General features: G+C 49.3%; 1 protein-coding gene across 3 annotated transcripts in view; it reads right to left on the bottom strand.

Annotated features, from left to right (window-relative positions):
* The window catches only part of ELMO1 (engulfment and cell motility 1), a 405,316-nt gene that overhangs the window by 276,628 nt on the left and 112,933 nt on the right, over positions 1-15,755 (bottom strand). For all 3 annotated transcript variants that reach the window (XM_036738189.1, XM_036738190.1, XM_036738191.1), the window contains 2 exons: positions 7,204-7,254; positions 4,758-4,927 (listed from right to left, as the gene is read on the bottom strand). In XM_036738189.1, the coding sequence (XP_036594084.1) occupies positions 4,758-4,927; positions 7,204-7,254 (221 nt within the window). The remainder of the gene's footprint in view (positions 1-4,757; positions 4,928-7,203; positions 7,255-15,755) is intronic.

The raw sequence follows: 15,755 nt of genomic DNA, 5'->3' as shown, positions 1-15,755 counted from the left end.
AAGAGCAGTCAGGAAAAGTCACTAACCTGTTTATACCCTCTGACCCTGGACTCCCACAAATGGGCATATGCCCCAACAAGGTCAAAGGCAGAAAAGATACCAAAATTTTCATAGTCACACTCTAGATGGGAGCAAAGAACTGGCAATAAAAGGGCTGCCCATTCATTGGGCGATGGCTGTGGTAGATGAACGTAAGGGAAGATTAGGATGCTGTAAGAACCGGCAAACAAATAATTCAGAGAAATGTGGGAAGATTTGCAGGAACTGATGCAGACAAAGAGGTTGAAACCAATGGACGATATCTACAGCTTGAGCGCTGAAAAATGAAGGGAGGCTAAGGTGCTGCAGTTTTGCAGTGATCGATTGTTCTGAGAGAAAAGCAGAAGAAACATCCCTGCCTGGGCTAAGAGAAAGGCGGGAGTCCGCAGGCACGGAAATGCTGCCGCTTTCAGGCACGGTCACTTTGTCAGCCAGGTTTTGCTTAAATTTTTCTGTTAGAAGGGAAGATTTAAAAAAAACCCTGTATTTAGATAAAATGATTTTATAAGGCACAAAACCCCGCAGAAGGAAGTCGGTACACATGCTGCTTCTAACGATGAATCAGTGAAACATCTTCCTTCCTTTTCTTTCTCTATGAGTAACTGAAATCTGTGCCTAAAAATACTCCTGAGCACCGATATAGCACTGACTGTCACAGGGACTGCGGAGTGTGATACTGACATCACCTCATTAATCCCACACAGTGTCCCAGGGAGATGGGAAGCCTTCAGTGAAATCCCAAGAGAATCTACCTGAATGTCAGGCTGGCGTCTGAAACCTCTAAGCTATGACAGGGTAGAAATGCAGACGACGTAACAGCCGCTGGGATTTTTATAGCCCTCCTCTTAAGGTATCTTATCTCACCCAAGCCTTGCAACACCCCTGTGAGGCCAAAGCTGCAAGTATTATTAACCCTACTGTACAGGTGAGAGGACTGGGACTCAGAGGGGCTAACTGACTTAGCCTTGGTTACACAGCCAGTAAATGGCAGAGGTAGGATTTGAAACCAGATCTTCTGGCCTCTGAATCCAGTGCTTTCTACCGTATGGCAGCGGAAAGATGCTGGTGGCAAATCCAACACACAGGATGAACAATAGTTCCTCCACACCTAGAAAGTCGTGCAGAATGCACGTGTACTGAACTTTTTTTGAATGCTGATATTTCAGAGTTCTTGAATGAGTAACTAGTTCCACATGCCTTCAGTTCCTCATTATCCACACCCTATTTAACTCTCTCTATATCGACTTATTATAGACTAGTTGCTTTTCCTATCTTGGTCATCTCGAGTTCCATTTCCACTTCTTCATGAAGTGATCAATCCAAGAACAAGTATTTATTAAGCACCTACTATGTGCCAGGCACTAAGCTAAGCCCTGGAGATAAAAAAGGAAGCAAACACAATCTCTGCCCTCAAAAAGCTTGCATTCTAATGACGCTAACCCAGACCTCTTATGTTAATTAAGGCGGTAACTCCGCTGAACTTGAAGGTGAAGACGTTTCTTATAAACGTCTTTGCAGATCTTTTCCAATTTTATTCTCTTTGTCGTCTTCCTTCTAATGTCCTCCTTTAACGCCCTTGGGTTAGCCTCTTAGCTGGGTCTCTCCTACTTCTGCCCTCTGGGACCAAGCAGAATTCCAGCCTTTCTCCCACGTGGCTTGAAAGCAGCTCAGCTGGTGTCTGAAATTGGAATCTTCTTCAGCTGATTTAGCTGATCTTCACACTGCGTGAGCTCTGAATTGTGACTTTTGTTCTAACAAGATAGTGGCGAGGCTGTGCACAGAGAGCTAATTTAGGAAGGAATCTCACATCAGTGACTTGTGATCCTCTAAAATAAGACCAATTTTGTTTTTTGTTATGTTCTTTGGTGCCTGCTACCTTCACAACACCTGATTCTTTTCTTGAAGAAAATGTTTATGATGTAATATATGCACATGACTTCTGTATAATCTGCATGGCTTCAATTTCTGTTGCTTCTTATTATATTTTTGATACATTAACATCTAGTTCATAGCCTTCGTACATTGAATAAAAATAATCAAATATTCATTATATATTTATAATTAATTTATAATAATTATATTAAAATTAAACAAATTTAAGATGTATTAACACACATGTTTAATGACATTCTATATTTTAAACTGTTATATGTTATATCTGAATTCTGTTTTTCACCATCCTTCCCTGTGCTCACCTCTGCAATGTAGTCACTGAATATCAGAGTAGTCACTGATTTAATTTAATCTGGAGATTCTTACCAAGGTCTTGAATTAATTTTTCTACTTTATAATCTGCTGGGTCAGCATGCTGCCATTCAATCATTTCAGTCCTGTCTGACTCTTCATGACCCCATTTGGAGTTTCTTGGCAAAGATACTGGAGGGGTTTGCCATTCGTTCTCCAGCTCACTTTCCGGATGAAGAAACTGAGGCAAACAGGGTTAAGCGACTTGCCCAAGGTCACACAGCTAGGAAGTGCCTGAGGCTGGATTTGAACTTAGGTCCTCCTGACTCCAGGCCCAACACTCTATGCACTATGGCACCACCTAGCTTCAGAGTAGGCATATAAGCTACAGTGACATTCATGGTGAAACTATATAGAGAGGGTTCTTTGGATGCCCTGTCATTTCCCACCTGGCTGCTTTCCTAGACTTCATAATCACTAGAAACTCATCATTCTGCCAGAGGAAATCCACTCTGAAACTCTCGCCTCCTTAGATCACCTCTCTCCTGCTTTCTCCTGTGTGGCCTCACCCATCAGATTGGGAGCTTCCTGGGGGCAGGCACCAGCTGGTGTTTTCCTGTGTGTCCCCAGGACTCAGCACAGCTTTTGGCACATAGTAGGTGCTTAATGGTTTCTAACTCTCAACTCTGGTGGTCATCTTTGCAGATGTTTATCACACATAGCCCAATATCGGATGAAGGGAAGAATATATGAAAAAGTATTATGAAATGCTCACTAAGTGCCAAGGAGTGTGCTGACACAAATATAAACAATGAAGGCAGTCTGTGACTGCGAGGAACTTCCATTTAACGGGGAAAGCAGCACTGAGAGCGAAGCTGGGAGGGCAGGGGACAGGTTCAGTGGCATGACTTGGAAAGTCTATGCAGCCCAGTTCTGGACCAGATAAGGAGAAAGGGGCCCCATCTGCTGCAGAAAGATGGAGGCAGCATGGTTTGGGAATGCCCCGGAGGTATTTGTCGGCCTGGCTTCAGCGCCCTGGTTCAAGCAGGGAGAGCACAAGAAGAGAGGGCCATAGGGCGGGTTTGTCTTTAACATTCTTTTCTAAGGCACCAAAATAAAAGGAAGATGACCTGGGAACTATATTTAAAGGCCCCTAACACCTAGAGTGTTTAAAGGAAGGCAACCAGGTTGGGGAAATGCCTGGAGTGAAGGACCTGAGAATGGTTAGCTGAGAAAAGGGAAGACTCAAGCATTGTCATCGGTGGAAAGGATGAGCCTTGTTATGCTTGGTTCCTGGGGTCAGAACTATGAGCAAAGAGGTAAAATTGGGCTTGATATCAGGAAAATCCCATCAGCGTTACCCCTGAGGCTCATGTGCCCCTGTGGGAAGCGGCGGGTGGGGGGGTGCTCCCCCACTCACTGGGGTCTTCAAGGAGAGGTCGGATGAACCTTGGTTGGGAAAGGTGTCATCCAGCCTCTTTGAGATGCTGCAATAAGAGCAGTGTGCTCTGGGATGGCCGAGGGGGCCTGTACACACCATCACATTCAGGCCTACAACCATCCTGTTTGGAAGCTACCAAGGGTTATGCACAGAGAAAAAAGCTCAGGCCCCAAAACGTTGAAGTTTGCCCGTGGGCAAAAAAGTAGTCCGTGCTGAAGGTAGGATTTGAACCCAGTTCTTTCTGATGCCAAGTCCATCACCCTGCACCTTCCACTAGGCCATGATAGAGAGACTTTTGGGGTTCCAGAGACTGCTGATTCAGGAAATGAAACTAGGCAGTGACAGAAGATATTGATCTGAACAGAAAAGGGGGCCACTCATGCTGAGTCAGCTCTGGAGACTCCCAGCAGGGTCCCTGGGGGACATCACACTTAAACAAATGGTCTGTGATAGTCGCTACTCTGAAAACCAAGGTCGGGAATAGGCCTTTTGAGCTGAGGTCTCCGCTGGTGACTTCAGCCCAGGGTGCTGATGGGGTCAGGCCAGGGGCGGGCAAAGGAGGGAGTGCTGTTACATGGCACTATCCCACATCAGAACTGAGTCGGGGGCCTTGATTTTTCTTTCCTGTATTCTGCCTCTCTGGCTTTCTCAGACTGGCACATGCCCATTCCTATGTGACCTTGGAGATAAGATGTCTGGGTCTGTCCACTGACGACCTTGAACGACTTCAGTCAAACTTCATACTGCACAAACCACCAGTTAGGCCAGGTGCTGAACAGGCTGCCAGGCAGGGGGATGCTAAAACCAGCTCGTGAGAGCCAGTTGTTAAATTTTCAGTGAGAGCATTTATAACTCAGAAATTGGCAACTGCCACAAATCAGGGCTTGGTTTAATGTTTTGTTGACTGTTAGTAATGAATAATAAAGTGAAAGAGAAAATGTTAAAAACACAGATTAAACTTAAAAGTGCTATCCATACATCCCTCCCCCCAAAGAGCTGATTGTCAAACATTTACCAGCAAGCCACTCACTGGACAAAGGCCTAAAAACCAGAAAGAATAAAATCAATGAGGAGCCCAGACAAATCAACTTACTCAGTTCCACTTTCCACCATCTGGGTGAGGAGAGAGATGCCGTCCAGATTGATAAACTCCTGGGCAAAAGTGATGTCCCGGGAGTAGCTGGCTAAATCTTTCAGGGCCTCCAACTTGGCGTCCATGCTCGAAGACTGGATCCTCTCATGTAGCTGCTGGGCATTTTGAGCCTCCCCAGGAACAAAAAGGAACACAAAGAAATCCTCACAAAGGGAGAAGCTGACATGTGGGGGGTGGGGCGGAAAGGGGCATGTACTTCACCCCCAGGGGTTTCAGTAATGGGAATAAATGATGCTTTTGGCAAGGCCCACAAAGTGAGAGTGAGGGCAGAGGGGCAACTAGGAGATCAGCCCCCATAAAATCTCCAACTTTCCTGGGGATAGGCTGGGTTCCAAAAAACCCAATAATTTCCCTGACACTCTAGAACCCCAATGTATGGGCTTAATGAGCTCCCAGCTGCCCCAGGGTTTCCAGCAGCCCCACCCTCCTCCAGGTCCTAAGTGCCTACGCAGGCCATACATCCAGGAAGAAGTTTCCATGGCCACCTCACTAAATGTTTGCCCTCCCAGAGAGCCCTCTGATGTACTCTGGGCCTCTCCTTCACAAGCCCACTAACTGGGGGAGATTCCAAGGAGTCCTTGGAGAACAGGGCCAGCAAAGCCTGGAAACCTTCACTTAAAATATTCCCACTTGGCTCCTGACAGGAAGGTGGAGGGGGATTGGCATTGTCTAACAGCAGCCCCATTCCTGTTGGTACTTAATTCACTGTCATTTCTCATAAGCCCCCTCCTTCTACTATACCCCAACCCCAACCTGAGGGCATTCAGTATTATGGTGGGGACAGGAGAAAAAAGAAAACCCTGAGAGTCAGGAAGGAGAAAAGGAAAGGGAAGTATATTGTTCCTGTAAAATTACCTAAAGAAAGTCTCAGAGGGTGAGTGTCTGGCTTTAGAGTCAGGCTATAGCTACTCCCTGTATGATAAGTCCCTTCCCCTTGTGGGCCTCACTTTTCCTCATTTGCCAAAGGAAGGGCTTAGATTTCCCTTTCAGCTCAGAGCCAGCTGCCAGAGCTATTGTCCAACTCCAAACCCCAGCAGCTGATTCCTCTGACAATGGCCAACATTCTCTATGAGACACTGCTTTTCTCACTGTAACTGATAGAAGGTTTCAGAGGATGCCAAGCCCTTCAAAGAAGGCCTGTGCTTGTCATTTAGGGTGGGCTCACATATTAAATGGTGAAGGATCACCCTGGTCAGACTGGGCTCAGAAGGACCTTAGTCCTCCCCAACTGAAAGAAAAAGAGGATATGCTAAGTAAGGTGAGGCTGAGGAAGGAGATCTGCAGACCAGGTCCAGGAAGAGGCCTGGGAGCAACAAGCCTGAGTCCTGATTCAAACCCCAGGCCTGCTAGTTGCCAGCTGCAAGACGAGAGGCAAATCTGTGTGCAAATCTTGGGTGCCTCATGGAACTAAGAACTAGATGGATCCTTAAGGAAATCATGGGTTTGGAAGAAAACAAAATGACTGCAGACGTGGGGTTTCAGGGGACCTTAGGGGCCCTTGAGGTCACCCGCCCCCTTATTTTACAGGCAAAGCTGAAGCACATCAGGGTTAGCTAACTTGTCCAGGGCCACAGAGCTAGGAAATTTCTGAGGTGAGATTTGAACCCAGGTTTTTGTGACTCCAAGCACAGGGCCCTACTCACTGTCCTGGGCTGCCTCTCAAAGTACATAGACACAGGTTCCAGTAACAAGAATCTCAGGTCGAATAAAGACCAGAAGTAATTTTCAGGTGATGGAGTCAGAATATACAGTGCCAAACAGGCCATGGCAGTCCCTGGAGGGATGGGCCATTCTGGGAGGGGTCTCCAAATGCTCCCCACCATTTCCCACCTCCTCTCCACCACAGAGGATGATGTCACCCCTATGGCAGAGTTACTGACCAGGGCCAAAAGGACTCGGGACCTTTGACTCCAGATCTAGGAGGGCAACGGGAGGCCCTGCCTCCCTAGCTCATCTCCTACAAAAGAAGTCAAAGACATAGGGGTGGCCCATGTAGCCGACAGCTAGACGCCCTTCAGGGCCGGGAATGTTGTAGGCCTTGGCATTCGCTGGAGTTGTGTCTGTACTTCCACCTGTAAAATGTGGATTATTTTAGAAGTCACTGAACTCAAAACAGGAGAGGAAGAGAAGGAAAATGGAGAATTCATTTCAAATTTCTACCACCAACTTCCTCTGTTCTGGTAAGGGAATGAGCTCTCTGTCTGAGATGGAGGAGGCTGATATTGGCTCACAGACAACTTTGGAAGGAGAGACATCTCATGAAGTCTGACCCAGTATGATTCCAAAGTGTCCCATTGGCGGCCTGACCATCATGGCAGCCTGAGTGGTGGGGGGAAGGGTGGGTCCGGGAAGAGCCAGGAACAAGACAAGCTCCAGACCAACTCACGGGGGAGGTCGCCAGCCGCAGAATGGCTCCATTTTTAATTTCATTTCGATTCTGAAAAAAACGAAAAGAAAAAGAAGGTATTGGCAAAGCATCACCCAACGCACCTGGCTCGCCAGCACATGGTCTGGTCTGTCTGCTTACTCTTGTTTAGGTCATTTCCAATTCTGGCTTCGAGGACTATTTTTAGACAAACCTCCATCAAACAAGCAAATAAGCAGCATTTCTGGGCCAGGCGCTGTGCTAAGGCCTGGAGATACAAAGATAAAATGGAGAAAACTCCTGCCCTCCAGGAGACGACCTTCTCTCAATAAGTAATGGCTAGCATTTTTACAGTAATTTAAGGTTTGCGCAGTAGTTCACAATATGACATGAGTTAACATGTGCACAGATAAATATCCCCCTGGGCTTCACTTCCCTCACATGTGAAATGAAGGAGCTGTGCTGGGCTGGACGGGCTCTGCCTTGGACAAGGAGCCTTTAATGCTAATCCTTTACTCCTCTCAATGCTGGTGCCCTTTCTCTGTCTCATTTCCAATTCACCATGTATATGTCTGATTTGTACATAGTTCAATTTGATTTGATAAATGTTTATTTAGTGCCTACTTGTGCCAGGCCCTACGCCAAGAACATGGTTTGTTTGGGCAAGACCGTACGCTCTAGGAAGGCAGGGACTAGGGACTGTCTTCTGACTTTGTAAGTGCAGCTCCGGGCACATAGTAGGAGTATAACAAATGCTTGTTGACTGACTGACTAGATCTCTGACGCTCTGATCCTGGAGTCACTGTGCTAATACAGCCTGGATTATTGTGGCAGAGTCACAGACTTCATTATCAGAGCCCTCAGGAGTCAACCAAAGCATTCCTGCACCCAAATGGAAGGACCTTCTAAAAACACCCAGCAAATGGCCCTCTGCCCTCTATTGGGTAACCCTTCCCTAAGCAGGAAGCCTCTACCTCCTGAGGCAGCCCAGCCCCCTTCCAGACAACTCTCATGGCTAAGAACCTTTCCCTTTCCTCTAGCACCAAGGAGAACAAGCCTTGCCTTTGCCCCACACGACAGCCCACCACAAAGTCATCCCTTCTCCAGCCTCCTTAGGACCAAGAACCACCCTGGTATGGCCCGGCAGCCCCCTCAGCTGGCAAACACGTGGCTGCTTTGCCAAGAAGAGAGACAGGACGTCTGAGGACAACAGGAGTTTAATTTGTAAATGCATTAGCAAGATGTGCCAGAGGGCACTGATGGTAAAGTCAAAGTAGCAGCCCTGCTTCAAAAGCAGACCCGACAGACAAAGGGGAGAGGCTGACCCAGAGGCAAATGGGACCATGAGGAGGCAGAATGATTGGGGAGGCATTTTGGGATCATCTTCCAGGAGGTCTGAAAGAGGGGACAAGTGGGGAAGATTCCAGACAGGACTGGCATCCCCCAGAGACCATTGGGGGCTCATCGATGGCTCCTTCCAGGTCTCCTTCCACCTTTCCAGAATCCTGGGGTGAAGGCTCTTCATGTGAGCCAGGGGATATTGGGAGAACTGAACTGGACCGGCTCCTCTACCATGTCAGCCCGACAGACGGAGACACACGTCCAGGGCTTGTTAATTTCCAAAAAGTGGAAATCCAGCCTCAGAGTCCCTTCTCCCAGTGTCTGTGACAGATCTGTCACAGCGTCTGACAGATTGGCCTTGCTTAGTAACTGTGACATTTAAATTCATTTCAATGCATACAATTTCATAGATAAAGAACTTAAGTTTTCTGTAAATGAAATAGCAGGTTTCCAGTCAGTCTTTAGAAGAAAAGAAGGCGGCCTAGTGGTGAGCTCCGGGCTGGGAGTCGATTGTGCCTCAGACACTGGTTACCTCTGTGCCCCACATCACAGGCACAATCATGAGCATGAGATGAGATTTGTCCAGCCCTCTGCTGACTCTCCAACGCTAAACACGTACTGGCTGACGCTGGTGTTTCTCCAAGTCTCCAAGACTGAGTCTCCCCCTGAAGGATCCCACATCCTACTGGGAGGAGGGGGAAAAGAGGAGCTAGAAAGACCCCTAGAAATCACTGGGCCCAGCGCTGTCTGCTCTATCAGAGGGGAGGGAGAGGGGAACAGCTAGAAAGACCCCTGGAAATCACCGGGTCCAGCACCATCCACCCTATCAGGACTTCCTGCCCCTTCATCCTCAACCACTCCTCCACTCCTCTGGCAGCGGGTGCATGCCCGGCCTCTGGCCCTGTCTCCTGCTTGGCTCCAGGGCTGGATCTTTGTCACCCTCTGGCCATCTCAGCATTCTATGTGCACTCTATGTGCACAGAACCCTCCCCTTGTTGGACACTCCACCAAAGCTGTGCTTATGCAGCTGGGAAAAACACTGGTTCTCAGCACGGCCCGAGGACAACGAGGGGAGTGAAGGATGGGAGGCCTGGAGAAGTGAGGGTCTGGACTCCTGTATCAGACTGCACTTATCCCTCCTACAGGTCCATCTTCTTCCTCGATTGCCCATTGCTCTAATCAGTGGCGATGTCCAGGGACGCTGCCAAGCCATCCTCTCTAGCTTCATGGTGTCTGCAGATGGAATGAGCTCACCGGCTGGACCTTCATCCGAGTCACTCGCACAGAATGATGAACAGAACTGGGCCAGGGACTCACAAATACCCATGGCCCTCAATGTAAAAAAAGAGTCTGTTAGAAAGAATCTTAGGAAGCATCGAGTCCAGTGCTCTCATTTTACAGGTAAGTAAACTGAGGAAGGCCTCTTTGGCCAAGCTCGCACAGCATCACAGGCTCAGAGCTGGGAGGGATCCTCGGGGTCGCCTAGCACATCCCTCTCTACTGACAGAAAAGAACAGTGAGGCCTAGACTTGTCCCAGGTCACAAGGCTGGGAAGGGGAATGATCTGAACTCGCGTCTTCCTGACTCCTCGTCCCACCTTAATTTAATCCGCTATGGGACTAAATCACAGATTAGGCCAGAACACGCTTTAGCCATTGCTCAGCTCAATTCCCTCGAATTAGAGACGAGCAAGCTGAGGCCCAGAATCCCTTGAGGTCATTGAGGTAATAACAGTCAGAAATGAAATTTGAACCCAGGTCCTCTGATTCCCATCCCCAAAGGATGGCTGGGGACCCTAGGATACCATTTATGGCCCTTCTGATGACCGAGCGCCTGGGCTGGCTGCCTGACCCACGGCGACATTGTGCAGTTGAGGTACAGGCATCATTCCACATCTGTGGCACTGACATACTTGATGCCAGCACCAGCCCTGCCCGGGTCTCAGGAAATGGTTATTGGGGGGCTCATTAGGGCTGCCTCTGCTGCCCAGGGAGCATCAGTGCCAATGGAGGAATAAACAGGCCCAAAGCATCACTGTTGAGATGAATTAAATCAGACTCACACTTATTCACTCTGACTAAGGGCAGGCCAAGAACATGATTGCAAAATGTCCTGGGACAAAGTGATCATGAGATGTTTGGCTACCACCCCCTCCCTGAGCCTGCCTCAGCAGACTGACCCCACCTCCCAGCTGGGAAGGAAGGCCCCCAGACTCTGGGCTCCCCCCCAATCCTTCCCCCAGAAAACTTGGCTTCACATCATCGTCCCCTTGCACGATCCAGCGGAGGCTGGGGCCTGGGGGTGGAGGGGCCCAGCCTCCTCTAGGATCCAGAGCACTGACCAGTGACTGCAGATGGGAGACACAGGGCCCTGGGGAATCAAACGGACCCGGGGAAGGGGCATTTAGCAGAACAGGATCATATGATTAATCAGTCACTCAGACTCCGGAGACCCTGCTGCCTTGCTTTAGAAATCGGCTCCAGGCTCTGCCCCCAGCTGACTGTATGCCCAGGGACAAGCCATTTCTTTCCTCATCTATAAAATTGTGGGGCGGGGGGGGGGGGTTGGAGGAGATAGCGTCTGAAGTGCCTTCTGGCTCTAAACCTGGGGCCCTTTGCCTTCTGCCCAGCTCTCAGGGGAGGAAGCCCTCCTGGTCCTCTCTGAACACCCACCTTGGGCTGGGGCACCGTACTGTGACTCACAGTTATGAATGTCCGTCTCATGGGATCCTAGCTCCAGATGTGGAAGGAAATCTGGGGGCCAGAGCTCCAGCCCGCTCACTTTACAAATGGGGAAACTGAGGCACTTCACATTTAAGTGACTTGCTAGGGCTCACTCACCTAGTCAGTCTCTGAGGCAGGACTTGAACCCAGGTCTAGCTCTCTCCACTGCCCCATTTAGCCACTTTCTCGTAAAAGTGCATTAAAACAAGCAAAGCAGTTGGGATGACTTAAAAAGATCTGTGTACCCCCCCAACCAGGGCATGCCCCCTCCTAGCCCAGGTCAGCTGGTATCACCAAGGAGAAGGTCTCTCAGCAGCCTGTGGGGGAAGGGCTTCTTCCAGCCAGAAATCCCCTTGTCCAAGAATGCATCCACACCAGACAGGACGCTTCTTTAAGGAAACAGACACAGCCTCAAGCAGGGACCCTGAGTCAGGGGGAGTCCATTAAAGAAGCAGGACCCAGGAGGCCCTAGCCCTGCTTTAATGAACACGGGGCATTTGCCCCGCCTCCCCAACATAATGCCTGGAGGTATTAGGGAAAACTGAGAGAAAGGGGAGTCTGGGAAAAGCGGGTTTTGTGTCCAGACTCCCAGCCGAAACCCTAAACTCTTCCCATGACAGACAACACTGATGGGTGAGAAAGGGCCACCTCTACATCCCAGATACACCCCCTCTGCCTTCACGGAGGTGCCTGGACTGGGGTTGGGAAGACCTGGGCTGGGTGTTCCCTGGGACCTGTCACAGGCTGGACATCAGAGATCGAGAGCTAGAAGAGGCCTTAGAGGTCATCACGTCCAAGGACCTCATTTTAGTGCCAGGGAAACTGAGGAAGCCCACAGTGGTGCAGTGACTGGCCCAAGGTCACACAGGCAGCAGGGCTCACACCCAAGTCTTCCGACCTTGGCACTTTGCTTCTCACTATACCCTCCCCCCACTCCACCCCACAAAGCCTCAGTGTCCCAGTCTGTAAAATGGAGGTTAAAGACCTCCCTCCCAGAACTGTTGAAAGACTCAAATGAAGCTATGCACGTAACATCATTAGGAAGGTTATTTATTCATTCTCATCACTTTTCCAGTCCCAGCATCCCAGGCCCACCCAGGAAACCTCACCCACCACCCACAAAACAAGCCTAACACTAGTCCTTTAAAAGGGGTGGGGTATGGTAGTGGGGAAAATAGATACTATATATAATACAAACACATTCTTTTCAACAATGAGCATTTATTAAGTACTTAGTGCATACATTACTATGTGCTGGAAATCAAACCAAGCCAAGGGATGGGAATCAAAGGTAAACGGTGATGAGAGAACCCATGAAAGCCCCCACTGGTTCCCTTCATCCTGCCTGCTGTGACCCCCCCATCCTGCTGTAGCTCCCCTCCCGCCTGCCGTGCTCCCCTTCCTGCCTGCCATGGCCCCCACCATCCTGCCTGCTGTGCCCCCCATCCTGCTGTAGCCCTACTCCTGACTGCCGTGCTCCCCATCCTGCCTGCCATGGCCCCCACCATCCTTCCTGCTGTGGCCCCCAACATCCTGCCAGCCGGGCCCCTTATCCTGCCTGCCATACCCCCCAACATCCTGCTTTCTGTGGCCCCTCATCGTGCCTGCTGGGGCCCCCTAATATTCTGCCTGCTGTGGCCCCCCTCCCACCTGCCACATTTGCCTTCAGAGGAGGCCGCATCACACTACCATTCAAAGGAGGTTCCCTCCAGAGGATGCCTCTGCTGGGTTTGGGTTTTTTACAGGAGACAACTCAGTGTCTGCACGGACCTCATGAATGGATTTTGCAGAAAGATCCTGAGGCCTTTCCTTCCCCACTGGCAGCTGTCTCCCACACCAGCTCGGCCCCCTCATCGAGGCAGACAATCACTTTGTTGTCAGATGTCCACAGTGCGGCTCGTCCTGTTCTCCAGATCAGGATGCAAGAGCCCAGCTTCTGTCCCAGGCCTGGGGCCAGGAGAGGTGATGTGGCAGAGGCCTGTGCAGAACACCGGCCAGGCCTTCCCAGGCTCTTATTGCAAATGAAAGTGTTTATTTGACTAAGCTCGAGCCAGATTCTGCTTTGTTATTCTCATCCATCATTTCATCATCTCCGAGATTTATTTCAGATGGGAAACCTTCTCCTTTCTCTTGCATGACTGTCTGCATTCTCTTCAAGGTTTCAGCCTGAAAGAAGTCCTGGGGGCTGGGAGGAGGAGGGCAGTATGAAGTGTGCTTGTTGCTAGGTTATGCTGGAATGTCCCTGGGAAGAGAAATGGGGGCGACAGTTTGGGGCACATGGACATGTCCTCTGTGGCACGCTCTGCCAGGGCACATCAGCCTCCCCAAAGTACACAGGACAAGCAAGGAGATTGTCTCAGTCAGCGCCTGGGGAATGGGCACTTCCCGTTAGATGGCCACAGAATTAAAAAGGAATAAGAAGCTCGAGAGAGGAGGCCTACCTTGGGGGAAAGGGCACAGGACTAAGGAGAGCTGTACATATGGCATCTTTTTGCCAACCCCATCGATCACAGATTCCCCTACCCATACAAAAACCCACATTTTCATCCCTTTCCCTCTTTTTTCTTTCTCCCTGTTTTTCTTTCATTCACCTAATAGAATCCTGATTTAACTTCATTTCAAACCCACACAGAGGTGGGGCAATTGGCAGATTTTGATCCTGCTGGTCCTCCATGGAGAGCCAACAAGCACTGACAGTCAAGGGTAGGCATTTCCCACCTTGATGATTTTTCTTTGTATGGACTTACATGAAGTAATGTTGGGAGAGAAAAGAGGAAAAACTAGAAAAAAACAATCTTGAAGTCGGCAGTGACCAGAATGCCTAGACCAGGTCACGGCCAAAGCAAGAAGGCCCACGTGGCATCATGTCTCAGAAGAGGCCATCTGGCCTACAAGTGGAACACGAGGGGTCCAACTAGGATGTGTTGGGGACGTCTAGTGCCTTCAGATTCTATAAACTACTCATGAGTGAAGGGAGAGAATGAACAGCACTAACCCCAAGGAGGAGCTACGCATGCCCAGATGGCCCCAAACTCAGAAATGTTCACGTGGCACATTATCGACTTTCTGTTCTTTGTTAAGGGAGCATGACACAATGAACGCAGACTCATCTTGGAGCCAGGAAGACCTGAGTTCGAGTCTCACTCCTGACACCTTGGACACGTTTTTCACTTTCTCTGTGCCCTAGAAAACCTTCTGAAACTCCAAGTTACAGTTCAAGTGTTGATCAGGGTCCATGGAAGAAGTTTCCACACAGAGAATTCCCTACACAGAAGAAGCCAGAGGTCTGCATTTAAAAAAAAAAAAAAAAACATCTTCTCCAAAACTCACACAGCACGAACATAGCATAGGGAGTCTTTTCTTCATCATTCATCTCTCTGACCCAAGAGTCTCCTATGAAAACAGAAGCCAGTCTTCCCCCTACCTGGCCTGAATTCCACTCAGCAAGCACTGATAGAGCTTCTCCTGTATCTTGGTGACAAAGGAATGACACCTAACATTGACACAATGCCACAATTTGGTGGAGAAACCAACAACCGTTTATTAAATGCCTGCTATGTGCCAGGCTTTCAGGTAAGCACTGGAGAAAAGATGTACGTTTGCAAAGTCACCAAAAAATGCACTCTATACATGTGTGTGAGTGTGTGTGTGGGGGGGGTGTATGCGTGTGGGTGTGGGCGCGTGTTTAATAAACTCAGAGAATCCAACTCTGGAAAATAGCTTCCAGAGCATCTAGTTAGTTTAGCATCTCCATTTTAAGGATGGCAACAAGGAAGTGATTGGTGCCCAGCTGAACAGCTCCTCGGTGTAGAGCCCGGCCTAGAAGCCAGGGCACCTGCCTTTTTCCAGGGCAGCATGCTAGCTGTATGCAGAGCGAAGCTGCAAAATACTGAGGGCCTTCTGAGTGAAGAGAAGGAGGACCCCGGAGGACAGACGGCTCAAAGAAGGCCTTGTAGATGAAATGAGTCTCGGGCTAATCCTTGGAGAATATGTCCAGAGAAAACAGAGGGCACCTACACAGAGGACCTCGGAGGGATGTCAAGGGAACAAGTGAGAGTCGAGGCCAAGAGACAAGTGCCCATCACAGAGCCCTGGGGAACACAGTGTGTGCGTGGGGAGTCTCCTCACAGCAGGAGATGGGATATTAGTCCCTCTAGGGTCAGGGACTGTCATTTTTTGTTTTTGTGTTCCCAGCAGCAGCATGATGCCTGGCACACAGTAGGTGCCTAATAACTGTTTCCTGACTGACTGAGCTGGGTTGGGGACTACTGAACCATTCAGCCAAAAGAAGCCACGAAGACGGGCTAGCTGAGGCCCATCATGTCCAGATATCACGAGCTGATGGGGAGGGACAGATTCCTTGATCAGTCCAGTGATTTTCAGCATTTTCTTGAGCTCAAAGGACTGTGTAGGCGTGATCTCATTTAGTCCTCACAATAAACCTTCAGTAGAAAGCATAACTTTTTATGCCCATTTTATAGACAAATAAACCAAGGCTCAAAGACACAG

This window comes from Trichosurus vulpecula, chromosome 9 (assembly GCF_011100635.1).
Source record: "Trichosurus vulpecula isolate mTriVul1 chromosome 9, mTriVul1.pri, whole genome shotgun sequence".
Taxonomy (NCBI): domain Eukaryota; kingdom Metazoa; phylum Chordata; class Mammalia; order Diprotodontia; family Phalangeridae; genus Trichosurus; species Trichosurus vulpecula.
The sequence above is the reverse complement of the archived record's forward strand: the minus strand, read 5'-3'. Positions and strand labels throughout refer to the sequence as shown.